This window comes from Daphnia magna, linkage group LG3 (assembly GCF_020631705.1).
Source record: "Daphnia magna isolate NIES linkage group LG3, ASM2063170v1.1, whole genome shotgun sequence".
NCBI classification, from domain to species: domain Eukaryota; kingdom Metazoa; phylum Arthropoda; class Branchiopoda; order Diplostraca; family Daphniidae; genus Daphnia; species Daphnia magna.
In genome coordinates this window covers 13,362,956-13,381,309 of record NC_059184.1, presented here as the reverse complement: position 1 = coordinate 13,381,309, position 18,354 = coordinate 13,362,956, and the positions used below count along the sequence as shown (strand labels likewise).

Sequence of the window (18,354 nt, the reverse complement as noted above, 5' to 3'; positions counted from 1 at the left end):
TTTTTTTTCCAAGCCAAAAAAAAAGGAAAGAAAAACGCAACAGGAGAGAAAAGAAAAATTGTAGAGAAATTCGGTCGCCCCGCTGTTCAGCTAATTTGATCAAATTTCAAAAAAAGACCCCCTCCACCAACGCAGTCCATTGTAAAAGTTAGCTTCTGTGACTCTCTTAGCTACTATAGCTTAAATAATGATATCATTCGCCGACACAACAATAACCTCCACGCCATAAGAAAAGAAGAAAGCAAAACCCAAATAATATATTTTTTTTAAAGACACACTGAAAAGCTTCATCACGCGTTTTCTTTTTCAAAAAAAGATGGTTCACGTAAAATTGCCCCAAAAAAACCTTGCGTGCTATATTAAATATATCAGGTGAAACGAGAAAAAAAAAAGAAACGGGAACGTAACAAGAAAACAACTCGTCTCGATTGCTTGTAAGGCCTTTCTGTTGGCCTATGTTCCAACTCCGGAGGTCCCTAACATGGTAATCAAGTCAGAGCAAAAAAAAAAAAAAAGGCTACGAATAGAAAACGAGAAGAGCGAGAAACGGTAATCATGGCAAGTAAAAAGAAACGAATATTTGGTAAGAACAAACGTAGAATTGAGGGAAGAAAATTTGGATTGTTTCCTTTCCGTGTGGGAAAAAAAACGGGAAGCCAAATAAAAGAGGAGGTGGAAGAAAACAGTCGGAAAATGGCGTGACAAACTCACGACAAATTGGGCCAGAGAATATTCAGCTGCTGCGGTATATAGCAACGGTGGCGTCAGCATTTTTTGACAGCTTCGCAAGAGATAATAAATTATCGGGTCGCTCGGGAGAAAAAAAAAAGAAATCCCAGACACCTTGCTTTACTGTCTATTTGCGTTAAGCGGAGAAGAAAGGAAACGAAAAGAAAAAGAATTTTCAGTGTGTATGGTAGTCACGCAAGACACGAAACCTCAAACTCGATAATGAAAGACAAATGTTGATACAAGACGGCGCTCCCTCATCTCAAGTTCTTGATTTGAACGAAGCTTTCGAGAAGCTTAGTAAACATTATAATACAAATTTGACAAGGAAAACGGCTAGGTTTCGGTAAGCATAAATGCGAAAATAGGAAAGGAATAACAGAAAGGCACAAGCAGAGCCATCTGGTAGTATGGGTTAATTCTGGAAGGACGGCATTAACTGGCATCAGTTATATCAACGTATGTTTTACCCCCTAATCTAATTATCTGTGCCAGTACTACTACGGTTTGGAATAACTTTAGGAAGAATTGAAATAGGGGTACTAGTTTGAGGTTCCGGGCCAGTAGTCGATTGATCTCTCCATCCTGCCATTTCCAAGTCGACAGCTTTCTTCTCAGCTTTTTCTTCTTCTTGCATCCGTCTAGCCTCTTCTATTTCATACTGGTATTTCGGGGCAGTAATACCAAGGAAGTCTGCAAGGGTTTCACCAACATAATCACAGGCCGCCAAGGCCTTTGACGACACATGGGAAAACCATGGTATCCAAGTCATGGTTTTCTATTTAAAGAAAAATAACAGATAAGAAAGGTCTTTTAAAATTCAAATCAGGTTTATGAACTTACAGGATCTACAAGCGTGGAACTAGCTGGGACCTTGCAGACTCCTTCTTCATCACTGCTAAATTCTTCATACACCCCATCGCTACAGTGTATATACCTTTTCACCTTTCTGCCATTGTCAATTTGTATTGACTTGTCTGAACTTGCTAGTTCAGGTACAGTTTCATCAAGATTTACTTGAACAATTCCATCGGGAACTACCATTTCCTCAAGGGTTTCACCTGCAGCATTTGACTATAAAAGAAATAAAAATTCAGTCAACAGTTCCAGATTGACAGTAACATTAATACTTTGATAGACCTTGGCAGTTTGTAGTTCCTCCATAAAACTAAACAATTTCCGGTGACAACGACGATAACGAAAATTCAAATCTAGATAGACTGTCACTCGATAGTAAATGTGCAGCAGATAACGGCTGCAATCAAGAAACAAATAAACAGAAAAATTGAATTGAGTTTAGGGAAAGTTGTTCAATCTCGATGACTGTTTAGATTGCAAAAGTTTTGTGACTATGAAAGGTGGGTACTGCAGTAAAAACAACAAATCGAAATAACCGTTGGCAACGTTGCGTAATGACTTCCTTTTGTTGATTTCCATTTCAGATAAATTTTTTTTTCTCAGTTTAGAATTGCGTTGGAAAATCAGACAGCGTAATAGCAGAAAGAATGAAAAGCAGATGGGCCAGTTAAACTACAGATAAGATTCACCAGCATTTGCATAATGGTTCCCACTACACGCTAGTTCATTTGGAGCTCCAGGGTGTTGTGTTTTTTTTTTTTTCCACTCTTACAGTTCATCATCAAAGCAATGTGTCATGGTAACATTGGTCATGAATACCAAAGTGATGAAACGGTAAACGTAATCATCTTTCCGGTTGGATGAAATGGGAAAAAAAAAGAATCCGAATGGAATATAAAGCACTTTTTTTTTTCAACTCTCAGCGTAGTCCTTTCGTAATTTCTGGTATTCTATTGAACGACCTCGCTCGTTAGAAGCTTTCAAAGTTGCTGAAGCGACTTTATCCGATCGGAATTCGAATTCTCCCGGTATAGTTTCATTACTACCTCATTCCACAGCTCGGTCTTGTGATGCCTGATAAGGTGAAGGAAGCTATACACAAAAGATTTGAAATACGTCGTTGAAAATTCACAAATTTTGCTCCAGCTGTAAATCCACCACTTTCTTGCGTATTAAAAAGCTTGCAAGAGCGTGGGAGAAAACGAGTCTTTGAAAATTGTATGAAAAAAAAAAAAAAGAGGAAGGCACAAAACGTGGAAACGAAAAGAACACAAATGGAAGAATGGTTCCGCCCCTGTGTACGTCGAAAACATTATTACATCTACTTCACACACCACGTCTTTATTATTACACAAAAGCCGTGGCAACAACAACGTGCGTACGAACGTTACGCATCACTCCGTAACGGGCGAACATCTTGTATGGTAGCATTTTTTCTTTCTTTCTGAATAGCAGCCGAAAATTCGTGCCTCAAAGATTTCCTTAAAAAAAAGAAAGAAGGTGGACAGCAAAAGATTTGGACTCTGAACTAGTCAGATTATATCGTTTCCGTGGGAGTTTTATTGTCCTCGAAACCCTTGAGATCGTGTCGACGCATTGCAGAACCTTTTCTCTTTATTTTTAGTTCAACATGCTCGTCCGCTTTGAATATGGAAAGAAGGAATCAAACAACCGAATCGAGATCCTCTTGTTATGTTTTATGCAATAACATACCCTTCCAAGTTCTTAGCAGAATTCGTAAAATCATTTTTCTCTTCTTACGATGTGTTCTCCTCTCAGACTTGATAAGCTTTCTTCTTATCCACTTAGATTTGTTCTCTCTTTTTTTAAATATTTTAAGATTTATAGTAATACCTACTCAGACTAAAATGTCGTTTCAACAACTATGTTGAAATAGACGTGTGAGTGACAGATGTAAACGAATGGCGATTGGATTTGTCACGTAATATTACAAAGTTTCAAAAGTAAACATGGGTAGCTGGAGCAGGTCTAACTATTTAGTAGGGTAATACAAAACATTTGAATGACGTCAAAGTTTTGTTTAGCAATTAAAAGATCCCGACTTCCAGCCAATTAGCATCATAAGACAAAAACGTCATAAACATGTTTTTTTTGCGTCATTGTAGTAGAATAACATTGATCTTAAATGAAGTAGTATAGATATTTTGCTAGGACGAAAAGCTACAAGAAAATCATTTCTATTGAATTTATCTCAATTGATCAATCGGTTAGCGCCTCAACAAATCAAACACCAGCCAAGGTATAATGAGATTGGCCTTTTTGTTGACACGAACAATTTCATTATTCCGTGCGTGGTTAGAATGCTAGAATAAAATGAACGCTTCAGGTAATATTAACAAGCAGACGACGATCAAAGTGAGTCGGTTCCGCTTGGAAGAGATTGGAAGAATAGTGGCTAAATTGATGCATGTGCCCTTTTTATCCACTATATCTTTTCCTGTTTCAAAGCAAAATCTACGTTACTTTTTCTCCTCATTTCTTGTTCGATCCAAGCTATCATTTCGTCGAACAACGAAATTTTTCTAGCGAATTTGCAAGCTCCGGTAGTGGCAAGTACGTGCTGCTTCGACTGATTTCAGGGTTTTGCAATAAAAATAGAACGTTAAAGAGAAAAAGAAAAACTTTTGACATTCCTTTTATACACTTGTGACTGTACCCACTCGTTATTTTTCGTGGTCTTGAAGTTCCTTTAGCGAGATGAGTCTTTTCAAACTTAATGCGAACGACCTCGACTGGAGACAGCCGATTGAAAAGTTGTACTTCAGTGCAGCTTAGTTACTTTGTGTCAGCTGACGCTGGTATCATTTCAAATAATCGCATCAATGTTCATGAGCTTTTTCTTAGCTCTTTCACTTTGTCATCTAGATCGTCAAGTCTAGACGATGCGAAAAAAGAAGCTTGAAACCAAGTATTTATCAATAAAAAAGTAAGAAACCTTACACTGCCTATTTGTCACTTCCGAAATTGATTAGCTATCACGACGCAAAGCCCGCAATATTCCCAAACTAGTGGATTAAATGTCAAGACAACGTCACCGCTCCCATCGCCGCCTGACTTTTCATCGTACAGTCAATCGATCTTTGCTGCCTCCAACAAAGCCCTTTCTTTTTTCTTTGTACAGAGCATTAAAAAAAAATACTAAGAATAACTATTTTGTGAAAAGGAATATGTCTCGCATGAAAGATGATCAACCAGAACTCTTTGATCTTTGGCTTACCTTTTTCCTTATGGAAAGTAAATGTCGGTTAGTTACCCAAATTCTTGATCATGCTAACCTGACGAAATAAAAAGAAAGCCACTTGTGATTTCAAAAGAGCGAATGCCCAGTAATAAATAGTTCACTCTTCACGGGTGCAATTCAAGTTTATCTGATGTGATCCCCGTAATGTCATAAAAAAAACTGTTTTTCTTCCAGCTGTACAGGACGACAGTGAATGGGGAAAAAACCAACTAAAAGGGGGACAAAAAAGAAGCGATCAATTGATTGCGATCTGTTAATAGAAACTGTCATATAACTAGGAATACGTACGTCACAGTATACTCTCGTTGATTGAATTGTGTGAGGCCGTCTCTCTGTAAGCCGCAGCCGACACTGACGTAGACGGACCAAACAATTATTGGAGTCTTGTTTCCAGCTCTGCTAAGCGCATTTCTAATGGCACCGAACATAACGTTCGCGACGTACGCCGTAAGCAGAATCCCAGCTTTTTCCATAATTAATGCAGACGATATAGTCCTTACACTGTTCTTTTGTTTAGTCGCTCTATGACGAGAGTTTCAAATTTTTTGGATTCCCCACAGAGCAAAGCGAATTACATAACACTAAGCACGAAAAGTGAATTTAACGATACATAAGTCTCTAACAATGCAGCGCATTAAAACGAATAGCGATATTTCACGCGTAATAGAAAAAAATGGCTACGGATTGATGCGTAGGTGGATTTCGACAATCTGTCAAATTCTGACAAACTGTGCCATTGCCTCGACGATTTCATCTTGAAGGATTGTCGCTTATGCAAATTCAGTTACAAGTGCAACGGCAATGTCAAAAATATCGGCGGAGACGTGCGTTGGTAATAAAAATGGGGATCTACCTTTTTTCTTCTCGTTGAACTCTTTTTTGTTACGACGTTTGAAACCTTTCACTTTCATACATATATTTTTTTTTTTTGTTTTACGTGGTCTTCTTGATCAAGTCGACGATGTTTTCCGGTGAATCGCCTTGGAGTTGCAGCTGCCTAGTACTTTTTAAAAATGCTGTATGTGACGTTCGTTCATTTCAATTTACCGTCGCATGTCTCCCAATTAGAGTTTCATGGCGTTCTTCATTACGTTAGACATGTCAGTCTCTAAAATTAGATGAAAGGCTATAGGCAACTTTTATTTGGACCAAGCAGCTTTCCTTATGAGGGTTAGCGAATATGCTTCCTTTCAGCCTAAATAGTATCACCTTAATAAGTTAAATACCGGTTTGGCGAAGCAACTTGAGCGGGGGAAAGTTCGCTGTCTTTTAATTACTTAATGGAGTAGTTGGTTTCTTAGCAAGTCTGTCCGTTTGCGCCGTTTCCGATTCCTGATGAATGGTTTCCACGAAGTCTTCTAATCGCCTATATGTAATTAATCATTCCACACAATCGCGCCCGCTTTTTTTGTCGTGTCAACCACGTAAATAATCAACTCTTACGTCGTCACGAAATTGAGTTAGTAGCGACATATCGCAATCTTCGCCACAGGGCACTATTTGAAGCGGCGTAAGTCAATTTTTCTAACAAACTGCCAGCATTTTCTGTAAGGATAAACAGGAAAATTAAGTCACCTTTGAATTTTTTGATGTTGTAATTTTGTTGCAGGTGCGTGTCACAGAACCAAAAATCAAAGGTGTGATAAACTGACCAACGTACGATTTGAGAAGGGGGAAAAAAAAAGTTACAATCATCGACGCTTGCCAAGTAAGACATCCTTCTCCTTTTGACGCTTTTTCACTTCATCAATGTTGCGGTTCTTCCAATTGCTTTTGCGCAATTTGATGGGACGGCTGCCCACGTACTTGCCTGTTGAATGGAAGAAGACAAACAAAATTAAAACCATCTCACATCCAATCTAGACCGATTCTACTGAAGATACGGCTTCATAACAGAAAAAGGTCAACAAGGACATCGAGCAAAGGCACTCGCATTTGATGGATCGTTGGGTACCCATACAATGGTAAAAACGGAGGGAGACGTCAAAACGAAAACGGGCGTAAACGAGGCGCATGTGCATCCCATCACGAAACTATAAGAAGCCATACCGGATGGTTTTCATGCCACAGAACAACCCCTGTTTCTATAGTCGATGGCAGGGTAAGTGGCGCTGCTATTGAACACCTTACGACATATCCCGCTCCGCACAACATTCAAACAAATTATCGCCAAAACAAAACACAACGGAAAAACACGATGCGGTTAAACTTGATTTTGCGAACACTCTGCCTCATCGCCCTCATTTGCACTTGTACCATCGCCGATTCTACCAATCAAGAAACTGATTCGCTGGAGAATTCTTTCCCGCTGATTGGTCAACTCGGAAAGCGTCAGGCGTTTAAAAAACTGCGGTCCTACAATCCGATACTCATTTATCACCAATCTATCCGACAACCGTAAGTGTGGCTTCTTTGGAAAAACAAAGTTTTCTTTTCTCTTTCAAGTTGTAAAATCTTTCGTTGCTTTGCTACCAAACCTATCCATTTTGACAAGCACTTAATATGCCCCTTATGCTTTGAAACTGATCTTTGAATAACTAAATATAACATTTTTCTGTGGGAAGAAAAAAACAAATCTAGCTCTTTCTCAATTACTGAACAGACGGTACCTGCCAAGAACGAACAGCCATACTGAGGCACCAGTGGGTGAACGCGACATCCCAAGACGGCTCATTCGACGCGGAAATAACAAGACTCATTCTAATATACAACCGTTACTCGTCTGGAACCACCAGCTGCTGCCCAATTTCTATAACAAGCGACAGCCACCCTTCTTTATGAACAGCCTTCGCAGAGATGGCAACTTGGGTAATACGAAGGGTTCTGTGGCTGTCAAACGATCCGACGATTGGGTAATGATACAGCATTAGCTCAAGACGTCGCTCTAGTAAAGGACTAATTTTATGATTGAAATGACTACGTTTTACAGTTGCCCAAGTTTGATGACGAAACGAACGTACAAGCATTCCCTTATGAAAAGTTCAACTACGACAGTAAAGGTGACACTAATCAAAAACGGTGGGGAAAAGGTGGCATTTCAATTAATTTTGCGTTCTTCTTTTTGTTTTCTAGATTATTATCAAGTCGATAACGATTTCAACGAGCCGGACTTCGACCAAATCGAAACCAAGAATGACGATTTTTAAAGCGCCATATTGCTTTTTTTGTTTTTGCACTACACACAATTGACTGATGATTGCTACACACATTTCACAAAAATCCAATGATGGCAGAAATAATAAAGTTGGGTGGATATTCCTGACATTCTCCACAATAGCGCAAATGTTTATGATAATTTGAGAGAGACTTACCGTTGATTTCTCTCATGGCTCGCGTGAAATCCGTCGGATCTTTGAAGCTAACGAAGCCGAAGCCTTTTGTTTTGTTGGAACGGGCATCTCTGATCACTTTAGCTTTTTGAAAAGATGGGAATTTTCCGAAAACGCGAGCTAATACTTCATCAGTCACATCATTTCCGAGATCTCCGCAAAAGATTCTGTAATCGTCTGGAAAGGAAACAAATATTGCATTATAAGACGATTGAAGGAACAAAAACATGGATAAAAAATGGATCATACTTGGATCCCACTCAAGAAGGGAGTCATCTTGCCAAACAGTGCCACCAGCTGCTCTTACAAATTTTTTGGGTTTCTTCATTTTTTGTACTTTGGGCTCCTCAGTCCCAGCTTTAACAGTGGCTGAACCAACTGTAGAGGATGGAGCCCTCAAAATAGATGGACCACCCTAAAAAAAAATGTTTATACTGCCTAATCTCTGCATTTAAGATGTTAAGTGCCTACCGAAGAACTTGGTGCAACTTTAGTAGGGGATTTAGCCTCAACTTTCTGTTTTTTGGCTGGTTGTGGGGCTTTAGTCAAACTTGCAGCAGTATTTGGAGTTGCAGATGTCGATTTAGCTTCTTTATCAGGAAGGTAAAGAACAGGTTTGTTACTGATAATGGCTGTTCCAACACTAGAAGCCTGGCTTGGAGGTTGTACTGATGTGGTAGAGGAAAACGTTTGAGATGAAGAAGCTGGCGCAGCTGGTCTAACTCCAGCCCTTTGAAGTTGGGTTGGCAAAAAATGTGTGGGTGGTTGGAATTTTTGCTGAAATGCTCCAGGTGTACCAGAAGCGGGTCGTACCATGTTTGGTTTTAAAAGAGGGGGAATGCTAGGTTTGGATGTTGAGTTAGAGATTTCTGCTTCAAACCTGTGAAAGAACAAATCACTCTAGTTGACTGGTATAGAATTTGATTTTATGGTTAAAATCATACCTTTCCATTTCATCTTGCATTTGTCTTTGAGGAAAACTTGCCATTTTAAAAACGAATATTCTCTGACGACTTTGTAAACACAAGTTCGTTCACAATCGTACAAGCATTCACTTCTGCACGCCTGCAACCAACGCTGCCAAACTAGTTTAATTGTGCAATGGCCTGCGGCAGGACAACGCGCTAACTAGCGCTCGGCCCCGCGCCAATCGGGGAACTTTTTAGTCGATCCGGTGCGGGGATAATCTTAATCGGGGAAATGATTTCGGTGCTCGGTGCGGTGATATCGGTGATCGGTGCCTTCCCCGATTATCAATGAATAGTAATCTAAATTGGCAGTTGCCCTGCGGCCAACAAGAACAAAATGTGACCCTAGCCACGTGATTTTCGTTGGCCTATCAGAACGCTAGGTCACTGGTAAGACTAACCCCCTATGGCTGAAGCGGTGCTATCGGTGCAGCACCGATTATAGCACCGTTCCGCACCGAAAAAAGAAATCCCCGCACCGAACTTCCCCGATTTATCGGGGAATTTCATTCATCGGCGAAAATCGGGGAAGCTTAGCGGTGTCCTCGATTAGAATGTGATCGGGGCCGAGCCCTAGCGCTAACCGCGAAATGACCTAATGGAGTTGGAGGAGCATGGAGGGTTCCGGCAGGTTCGTTCTAAAAAGACCAACTTTTTAATCACTTCGATATGCCATTCCAAGATCAAAATCGTGATGAATCTAGTAGTAATGTTTTTGTATAAATGTTGGCCCAACGCCCTTAATGTTTTTCCTGTAAATGGTATGAGAAAACGATCTAGAAGACACACAAAATAGGTTAACGCACGTCTAACTGGAAACAAATGGAAAACATTTTTCTCTTTTATATTAAAACGAGATAGCATCAAAATTAGAAAACAGTAAGTTTTTGTTTCAAAATATGTAGTATGATCGATACGGTCCAATACTTTATGGACCCTTTGTTGGATGGTTGCAGAGATAGAGTATTTTACAAAGAGGAAAAAACAAGTTTTCACTTTTGAAAGTGGCGATTTCTTGACGTAATTACAGACACTCGTTCAGGACTCTTTTCACTTGATGCTCCCAAAATAACAACAGGATCGACTGCTTCGAGCATGATGACATGATCTGCACCCTCCTCTATTTCGGACTGATGTTGGTCTGTGTGCGAGCTGGAAACAAGCATCGTACCTTCGTGGTTTCCCGCCAAAAGTCGCAGGCCCGACTCAGAATTCATGAGGTTCTTGCTCAGTTCATCTCGATTTGACTCGCCTACTGTTAACAAGTGAGGCAGACTCATTTGCTGGGTCAAAGTAACCTGTCCATCGGTTTCGGTAAGGAACAAATCGCTCAGGTCCAGTAAAGTACCCGAATCCAACGCGGGTAGCTAAAAATATAAAACAATTTTAGTTTTCTTCAACGAACGGAAAATGAAAAACGGGGACAAAATTTACCTGGACATTACCAGCTTCATCTAAATGGAATTTCACAGTTAAATTGGCCAGAGATCCGCTTTGATCACCCAGGGAATTGTGCTGATTTGATAAGTCTCCTGTAATGGCAATAACTTTTGCCAACTGAGTACTTCCATCAACGTCTATACTCACCATCTGCTAAAGATTTTTGTGTGTGCTTATCGAGTGGTAAAGACGTTTCAGAATTCAGACGATTTTACCTGCTTGGTCGCTTTAACTTTCGGTTTCTTCTTATTGGATACACCTGTTACCGTGCGAATTGCTTTCACTTTACCGACTGCCTGAGCAGCTTTGCGATGACTCTTAAGATGGGATTGTCGGTGGCCGGTTGTCCGGAAGCACAAGTTACATTCAGGACATTGGAAAGGTTTATCTCCTGGTAATACAACAACACAGCAACGGATAACATTCTGCTTTTTTGTTACTCCTCTTCAAATAAGCTAAATGGCTTACCTGTATGAATTCTCATGTGAATTCGGAGCGTGTTCCGGCAGGAATACAGACCTTTGCAGAACTCACAAGAGACGGTCTTATTGCCAGTAGGAGAATGGGTACGCAAATGGGCTGTCAAGGTGGACTTGAGCGTAAAACTTTTATCACATATCGTACAATTGAAAGGCCGTTCTCCAGTGTGGGTTCTCATATGACGAATAAGATCTGATTGTTTTCTAAACAAAGAAAACGGGTATTAGTACATGAAAAGCTTACGTTTCCAGGAATTTTTACTTGAAACTTTTACTGCACTGCGTGCATTCTTTGAGGCTTTTTGGCATCTTATCCGTGGAAGGTAGAAGAAATCCCTCTTTTGTGGACGCCGCATCAGTAAACATTGGCGACTTCTGTTCTTTAAAGCTTGTTTCCTCTACGAAATAACATTTAAGATTTTATGCCGTTTTTTATTTTTTTGTCGCTGTAAAACGAATCGATAACTCTTACCTGCCCGAGTCTGATTGCACCCATCTTCCACATGACGTAAGTGGAGCTCAATGGAAGAAGATTTAAACCCGCATGTGTCACACACACAGTGCATAGGATATTGATCTGAGTGAGCTTTTTGATGAACCTAATACCTCATGGGAGTTTGATTTAATACCATCAATATAAAATGCCATGCCATTTCATAATGGCATAAGACCAGAGAAGCTTTCAGTGCATGTTTTTTGAAAAATGAAGCTGCTTACCATCAAAGCTTGTGCAGTTGAGAACGATTTCGGGCAAATAGAACAAATATGAGCTTTCATAACTCCGCAGTTACTACGCATGTGAATTTTTAAATGGGCAGCTCGCTTGAATTCTCTTCCGCACGAAAGGCACCTGGAAACAGCACTGAAAAATATTAAAAATGCAACGAATCAAATTGAAAAAGAGTGCGCATACTTTTTATCTTCTTTTTTGGAATCGTCCGTTGCTGAGTCAAGTAGTTCATTCTCCTACGCATCAAAGCGATTGAACGTTGTGTATCGCCTGTTGATAAAAATTTTAACTCACCTGAAATGTGAAATTCTGTGACAAGACTTGGCCGTCATAAATTGTTTGCAGATCAGAATCAGCTGGCGTGTCTATAACATCTTCCACCTCCTCGCCACCAAAGTCCATACTTAGTTGTATAGGTTCATAGGAAGAAACATCATTCATGGTCGATGTCGTGCACGGGAGACTATGTACAACATCTCGTGTTCCATCCTCCAAATGATATTCAACATCCGGTTGAGCTGCACTGCTATCTGGCGGCATGTCGCTCGATTCATAGTTCAACTGGAGACCATCCAAATGTAAAGTTAGATCATTTCAAATTCTACCATCAACAGTTGGAATATTCACCAAATCCCAATTAGGTTCTGCCTGTGGCTCAGGAATGCGAGATGGCGATCGGTCGACCGTGTCAGCATCAACTGACTCTGGAACGGATGACGAACATTGTGTTTGTTGCTAAAAACAGGTTGAAGAGAACGTAATTGAGGTAAGTGATGTGTGGTTAACATGTAAATGACGATCCTTACCAAATGAATGACCTCGTTAGTGTGTGTACGGACATGCTTTTTACAAACAGAGTATGTCTTAAAGGATTTTGAACAGTACGGGCAGAGAAAAGGCCTTGAATCGCTGTGACTGGCTCTGTGTCGATTGAGTGTACCCTTGGTAGTGAAGCAGCGATTGCATTCGGGGCACTGGAAATTAGGCGCTGAAACCCGTTCGTGCGTCAGGTGATGAGCTTTAAGAACCCACTTGGAAACAAAATTCCTTCGGCATGCACCAACAAATAATTTAGAAAAACCAATTTAATCTGACTATTATGAATGGTGAACACGCTAACCGGAGGCAGACGTTGCATGTAAAAGGTTTCAGCCCCGAATGCGTGCGGATATGCTGGTTAAGATGAGCTGATTTTTTAAAAGCTGCGCCACATTGCAAACACTTGAAAGGGCGCGTCTGTCGAGTGCCACCTTTTGCTTCTAATCTGCTAAACAGCTGTGCATTCAACGGTTGTCTCGGGAGGATTCCTAAAATAGAAATATTACCGTTTCTCACGTGTCACGTCATTTGCGAATAAAACTTTATTACCTGATTCGGTCAATTCCAACGGTTCAGCTAACGTCACGGACATATTTGATTGGCCAGCATCGTTCGCTAGACGGGGGTCTTCCGATGTATTGGCAGCCTTACTTTTGCTTTTGAGAGATCGCTGGTGAGCCTGGAGGTGTACCTTGAAATAGCTGCGATGTCGAAACTGCTTGCCACAATAATTACAGCTATACGGTCGCTGGCCAGTATGGAGCCTGTAATCGAAACGCAAATGATAGGTTTCATAGACATAGATCTCGTGAGGGCGCGATAGAACATACCTTTGATGTAAACCAAGGCTTGCCTGACTGGCCAGTTTTTTATTGCAGACTGTGCACTCAAACGCTTTCGTCCCATTGTGCGAATTCAAGTGCGACATGAGAGTCGATTTGAGACGGAACGTCTTGTAACAGATTGCGCACTGTTGAGAAGAAGGCTGCTGATGTAGATTAACAATTCTAAACTAGTCGATTAAAGACAAAGCCTACCTTATAAGGCATGATGCAGTTGTGAATGCGAAGGTGGCGAACCAGATCCAGCGGTTTCTTGAATCGCTTTGGGCAATCAGAGCACAAGAGCCAGCGAACTGAATTCTCCATGCAATATTCGACAACGTATTGCCTTTAAAGAAAAAAGAAAGCATATCTTTATAAAGATGCTACTGCGTCTTGTCATAGAGCATTAGTTGTGAGACGTTTGTTGATTTATTGGGCTTACACTAGTTTGGCTGGATTGGCTCTATCTACGAGAGTAGTCGTGCATGCTGTGCGTTCTTTTGTTTTATCTTGCTCGCCATTTCGCTGTTGGCCTGGAAACGACAAAAACAAATGCAAAAATGTTATCAGCACGAAAGATGACCTTTACAGGGATAAAAAAATGTATCGAAGGAATTCACACATGAATTATCCACGCCACCATCTGAGAGTGGCAGTCCAATGCGTTCTAGGGCCTTTTGAAGAATATCATTCTTGTGGTTGAGTCCATCACGCAATACGGAATCATCGCCATTAACATTCAGAACTGAAATGGTGTCGGAATTTTTATCCAGCAGGTGGGAAAGACTGGAGTCCGTCTTTGGATGAAAAAACAAAAAATACAATTAAAACGGTAACAAGCAGAAATCTACAAGAGTTCTATAAAGCAAACCTGCTCGGTGTCGCAGTGGAATTTGCTCATGTGAGATGTCAAACTCGATACATTTCGAAATACGGCGCTGCAATCTTCGCAGCGATGAACATCACCCTGTTGCTCATTATAGGCAAAGAGGTGAAGGCGCCGAACGTGAGCTCGAAGATTTCCTGATTCAAAACGAATATAGTGAGAAAAGAACACTTTAATAAATATTGCAGTACCTTTCTGGCTTGAGGCATAAGGGCATAATGCGCACTTGTACGGCTTCTCACGTCCGTGAATAGCTTTCTGATGGCTCACAAGAGAGTTCTTCTGACTAAAGCCTCGATTGCATTGGTCGCACTGAAATAGTGCAACGTTATTTAAAAAAAAATTATAATAATAATAATTCGTAACATGTTTGATGGGCGAATTTGGAACGTTAGAAAACCTTGTAAGGTCGTTCGCCAGTATGGACTCGCTCGTGACGGGCGCACAAGCTGGGCTTATCGAATTCCATGGGACAGTGAGAGCATTTGAAACGAGGTTTTCCTACGACTTTGTTCGCTTTGCCCTTTTTCTTGCATGACAAGATGGAATTGACCTTTCGCGAGAAGTAGAGGTTTTTCAAGGAAAATTCTCGTATGCAAGCAAGATAAGATTATGACACCTTTTGATGAAATCGTGAATGTTCCTTCAGTGCTCTTAAAGTGTTAAAGTTGACATGGCACTGCTTGCAGGGGAAGATTTTTATTACTGGTTCTGGTCCTCCAAGATCGGTCGAACCGTTACACGAGTGATTGAGCTCGGCAAGGGTTAAGGGGGCGGTCTTGTTCAGCTGGTGTTCCTCTTCTACGTGACGCCGTAAGGCTCTCATAGTTTCGAATTCGTTATCACACTGCTGACAGACAAGCGTATCTTCCTCAATGTGAAGTGAAATATGAGCTTTCAAACTAGCCATTCGCGAAAATTTCTTGCCACATTCGGGACATTGACTTGATGTGCTATGCAAGGCCATATGAAGTTTAAGATTTTTCTGTGTCAAATAGACCATGGCAAAGATATTAATTGTTACTATTTGGGAAACTTAAAGATTGTAAAAGCAAGATTAGCTATACCTCAACGTTAAATGAGAGGTTGCAGGTCAGACATTGGTAGGGCTTCTTGTCTAAATGTAGCAGCTGATGCCTTTTGTAGTCTGCACTTTTCTTAAATGTCGCTCCACATTCTGGGCAGGTCAAAGAATCATTTACCTATGTACCAAACCAACGTAAGTATGCGGCACAGTGTGAAAGTGTTAACATATGATGTATCCTACTGGTGTTTCAACATGAAAAGCATCTGACAAATTTCTGCTATCTGGTAAATCTGGCAAATCTGATGGCTGATCATTGTCCGCAATCTCATTAGCAATAGGTGAACTGGAGAGGATAGCTGCCCCATTGTCGGAAATAATTCCAACCTTCCACGCACACACAAAAACAGTAAAGAACATTTCGCTTTGAACATGAACACATTTAGGTTTATTCACCTGTGAAGATTCAATAAATACCACCTGCACTCCATTCCCATTCTTCCACAATTTATTTATATCAAAGTCTGTGGAAAATACAAGTGGAACAGTAGTCTCCCCATCCAGAAGATCATTTGATCCTCCTGAAAGAAACACATGAGTTTCTATGAGATTCATAAATAAGTTGTACACAAGTCTTACCTAATGAGTCGGACAGAACAAAATTGAAGGACGTGACAGGGTTAGTTCCATCACAGTCATTGGTCGGCAATTCCATTTTTTTTCTACTAATTTCTGTTTGTGCAAAGTATGAAACCAAAAGATAAGAACATAAATTTTATCCATTTCCCTTGAATTACCTTTTTGTGGGAAAAGGGCAACTAAAAAAAAACTGTAATTCGCAAACGTTACCTCTCGTTCGACATTGAAACTAATCTTGCTGCTAATTATGGATTGGCAGATTCAACACTTTCATTTACGATTAAACACGAAAGAAAGTTTCTTCCTCCACAAAACTTCTAGATTATAACTTTACGCTTTTTTTTTAAGAACTGGGGCAGTTGAGTCTTTTTTTTCTACTCCTGGAAATCGGCCACCAGCCGTAGCCGAAAGCCAAAACAACAAAATTTTCAACAATGTTGTCTGTATGAAATACGACGTTGCCGTAGGATCAAAACAAACCACAGTGCGATTGGTACAAACTGACATACGTCAGTCTAGACTCTAGAGAAAGAAGGAAAATATATTAAAGTTTACATTTCAAATAAAAATAAACTTTTAAAAACGATTTCAAAATCGGCATGGGGCAGAAAAAAAAGGCACCGTTTCCCTTTAAAATTTATTTCTCTATGTTGTTTTATCAGTTACTTTTTACGCTGGTTTAACTCTGGATCACTTTGCGCTCGTAGTTTACGGCCGTGAGTTCACACTATAGCGTAAAAAGGAGACTATCCTGACATTCCGAAATATACACCGGATAGAGTGCATAAAATTATACTGATTTTTATTTCCATAGTCATTCCAATCGGTATAAAAGTCGACTGTGACCCAATCTAGGGAAGAAATAAAAGGGAAAAGGGAAGGAACGACTTGTGATCTCCGGCATTTTTTCCTGGCACGAGTCCCAGCATCAGCCGCCTCCTATATCGTCTGCGGCAGACAATAGGAAGGATAGAGACCCATCCATTGGTAGGATGTATAAAATGGATAAAACTGGTCGTTGGAGGGGAGGAAATCACAAAGAATCGAGAGGTAAAACGATCACCGAAAAGGATAGCGATAGATACAGCGAAGACCTTCAACGATAGGGGAAAAGAAAAAAAGAACATCAACAAGGCCGAAGAATGAAACGAGTTCTTTTCCATCGGCCCTCGTTTGCATCCGTTATGTTATTTGTGTGTAGCAAGAAACGGCACCGGCACACATTGCAGCGAATCAATGGGCCGTGAAGGGGGGAATATAGCCTCATAGATTTCGTATCACGCCGATTTCCGGTCCCCTGTTGTATATAGGTATATTCGTGATCTGGTCCCCTCCTTGAACGCAATCTAGTATACTCAGCTGTATATGCAGTTGCATGCTTCTTTTCTTTATCCTTTCTGAATATTCCCATTTTTTTTCTTTTTCACAAAAAGTCTTTGGTTCTAGTCGAGCTCGGCAGAATATAAGCGGCTTTCCCGTCCGCTCCAAAGCGTCAGTATCTCACGTGATGCAATAGAAGACGATTCAAGCGAGGGACTTAAAAAAAAAAAAAGAACTGCTGAAGAATCGATCTAAAATATTGAATAAACGGTTAGAAACAGAAAAGCCATTTTTCGTGCAATTCGTACAAAACATGGCCTTTTTTTTTTGTTTTTTAAACATTGAAAGGACATTTGAGAAGAATATTTAGATGGAAGAGAAGAAAAAAGTGAACGGAAAACAATGGAAAACAGTTTTTCTTTGATTGCACTTTCAAATGCGTCAGTGCTTATAGCTGTTTGCGTGTGAATGTATGCCAAACTGATGTATAAACCAAAGAAAACTAAGATATCTGACTGCGTTTGTGACGCAATCACCGGAATCAGGTGAAACTAGTTTGGCAAACAATTAGCAAAAAAAAAAAAGGAAACCGGTGGCTAAGGCAGAGCAAGAGAAATGGGTTTAGTAACAAAGTGACCATTCGTGTTTTTGTTTTGTATTTACCTGAATGGTTAGCATAATGAGGAACTGCTTTCTCTCTAGCACCAAACGAAAACCGAATTTATTGTTCACAGTTATTGGGATTATGTGTTGATTTACGATTATGATTACCTTGCATATTAACGATTTCTTGTTTCCTCTACACAAGAATTGGATAAAATGCTGATAGACTGATCACATTGTTGAGCGTGTCGTTCTAGAATACACAGCCAGTTGAGCAGCAGACGAAACCAAACGTGGCTCGTACGACTCGTAGTATTTAATAATCCTTTTTCTTGTGTTTTCAGACTAATTGACTAGTATTCAGACATTGTTTCGTTAGATAAGTCTTTTTTGTTTAACACGGTTTACTAGTGTGATTGTTGTTCTTGAGTAAACAGGAAAAAA

At 40.3% G+C, this 18,354-nt stretch overlaps 4 protein-coding genes and 1 long non-coding RNA gene across 17 annotated transcripts; 1 reads left to right on the top strand and 4 right to left on the bottom strand.

Moving 5' to 3' along the window:
- Positions 1-840: 840 nt before the first annotated feature.
- On the bottom strand, positions 841-2,134 carry LOC123466479 (protein FAM177A1-like). 2 transcript variants are annotated; one of them, XM_045171544.1, is made up of 3 exons: positions 1,860-2,134; positions 1,573-1,803; positions 841-1,507 (listed from the first exon to the last, which is right to left on the bottom strand). In XM_045171544.1, exons 2-3 carry the CDS (start codon positions 1,771-1,773, stop codon positions 1,208-1,210), a joined length of 501 nt encoding a protein of 166 aa, XP_045027479.1. In that variant the 5' UTR covers positions 1,774-1,803; positions 1,860-2,134; the 3' UTR covers positions 841-1,207. The 2 variants fall into 2 exon arrangements, with proteins under 2 accessions (XP_045027479.1, XP_045027478.1); XM_045171543.1 differs by having other exon boundaries at positions 1,870-2,131.
- A 188-nt stretch (positions 2,135-2,322) lies between these two features.
- Positions 2,323-4,532, bottom strand: LOC123470772. The gene is made up of 2 exons (XR_006644568.1): positions 4,269-4,532; positions 2,323-4,177 (listed from the first exon to the last, which is right to left on the bottom strand). It is a non-coding gene; the product is annotated as an uncharacterized LOC123470772 (long non-coding RNA).
- A 293-nt stretch (positions 4,533-4,825) lies between these two features.
- LOC116918533 (RNA-binding protein 42) lies at positions 4,826-9,279 on the bottom strand. 12 transcript variants are annotated; one of them, XR_006644567.1, is made up of 9 exons: positions 9,123-9,279; positions 8,650-9,058; positions 8,428-8,593; positions 8,161-8,355; positions 6,475-6,659; positions 6,293-6,394; positions 6,127-6,215; positions 5,138-6,058; positions 4,826-5,058 (listed from the first exon to the last, which is right to left on the bottom strand). XR_006644567.1 is itself a non-coding variant. In XM_032924253.2 (5 exons), exons 1-5 carry the CDS (start codon positions 9,164-9,166, stop codon positions 6,541-6,543), a joined length of 933 nt encoding a protein of 310 aa, XP_032780144.2. In that variant the 5' UTR covers positions 9,167-9,279; the 3' UTR covers positions 6,426-6,540. The 12 variants fall into 12 exon arrangements, 1 of the variants encoding a protein (XP_032780144.2); XR_006644566.1 differs by having other exon boundaries at positions 5,138-6,044; XR_006644558.1 differs by having other exon boundaries at positions 4,826-4,883; positions 4,951-5,058; positions 5,138-6,394.
- On the top strand, positions 6,903-8,111 carry LOC116918534. Its single transcript, XM_032924254.2, has 4 exons — positions 6,903-7,246; positions 7,452-7,701; positions 7,779-7,848; positions 7,922-8,111. The coding sequence occupies exons 1-4, from the start codon at positions 7,047-7,049 to the stop codon at positions 7,993-7,995; spliced, it is 594 nt and encodes a 197-aa protein (XP_032780145.2). The 5' UTR covers positions 6,903-7,046; the 3' UTR covers positions 7,996-8,111.
- Positions 9,280-9,974: 695 nt separating the features above from the next.
- Positions 9,975-16,425, bottom strand: LOC116918530 (zinc finger protein 236). The gene is made up of 26 exons (XM_045171536.1): positions 16,198-16,425; positions 15,988-16,080; positions 15,805-15,929; positions 15,592-15,735; positions 15,392-15,526; positions 14,944-15,309; positions 14,725-14,877; positions 14,516-14,636; positions 14,310-14,461; positions 14,061-14,235; positions 13,881-13,971; positions 13,652-13,784; positions 13,445-13,584; positions 13,164-13,378; positions 12,916-13,102; positions 12,602-12,842; positions 12,423-12,530; positions 12,090-12,356; positions 11,979-12,031; positions 11,783-11,927; positions 11,538-11,664; positions 11,328-11,463; positions 11,055-11,269; positions 10,802-10,977; positions 10,581-10,739; positions 9,975-10,513 (listed from the first exon to the last, which is right to left on the bottom strand). Exons 2-26 carry the CDS (start codon positions 16,061-16,063, stop codon positions 10,139-10,141), a joined length of 4,215 nt encoding a protein of 1,404 aa, XP_045027471.1. The 5' UTR covers positions 16,064-16,080; positions 16,198-16,425; the 3' UTR covers positions 9,975-10,138.
- Positions 16,426-18,354: the final 1,929 nt, after the last annotated feature.

Coding starts and splice junctions, on each gene's coding strand:
- LOC123466479 (XM_045171543.1), bottom strand. CDS start 1,893: ATGGAGGAACTACAAACTGCCAAG. Junction 1,804..1,869: donor AGGAACTACAAACTGCCAAG/GTCTATCAAAGT, acceptor TTTCTTTTATAG/TCAAATGCTGCAGGTGAAAC. Junction 1,508..1,572: donor GTTCCACGCTTGTAGATCCT/GTAAGTTCATAA, acceptor TTCTTTAAATAG/AAAACCATGACTTGGATACC.
- LOC116918534 (XM_032924254.2), top strand. CDS start 7,047: ATGCGGTTAAACTTGATTTTGCGAACACTCTGCCTCATCGCCCTCATT. Junction 7,247..7,451: donor CACCAATCTATCCGACAACC/GTAAGTGTGGCT, acceptor ATTACTGAACAG/ACGGTACCTGCCAAGAACGA. Junction 7,849..7,921: donor GTTCAACTACGACAGTAAAG/GTGACACTAATC, acceptor TTTGTTTTCTAG/ATTATTATCAAGTCGATAAC.
- LOC116918530 (XM_045171536.1), bottom strand. CDS start 16,063: ATGGAATTGCCGACCAATGACTGTGATGGAACTAACCCTGTCACGTCC. Junction 13,103..13,163: donor GTTGGAATTGACCGAATCAG/GTAATAAAGTTT, acceptor TTTCTATTTTAG/GAATCCTCCCGAGACAACCG. Junction 12,032..12,089: donor CACAGAATTTCACATTTCAG/GTGAGTTAAAAT, acceptor TTTGATGCGTAG/GAGAATGAACTACTTGACTC.
- LOC116918533 (XM_032924253.2), bottom strand. CDS start 9,166: ATGGCAAGTTTTCCTCAAAGACAAATGCAAGATGAAATGGAAAG. Junction 9,059..9,122: donor ATGCAAGATGAAATGGAAAG/GTATGATTTTAA, acceptor GTTCTTTCACAG/GTTTGAAGCAGAAATCTCTA. Junction 6,660..8,160: donor AGCCATGAGAGAAATCAACG/GTAAGTCTCTCT, acceptor TCCATTCAACAG/GCAAGTACGTGGGCAGCCGT.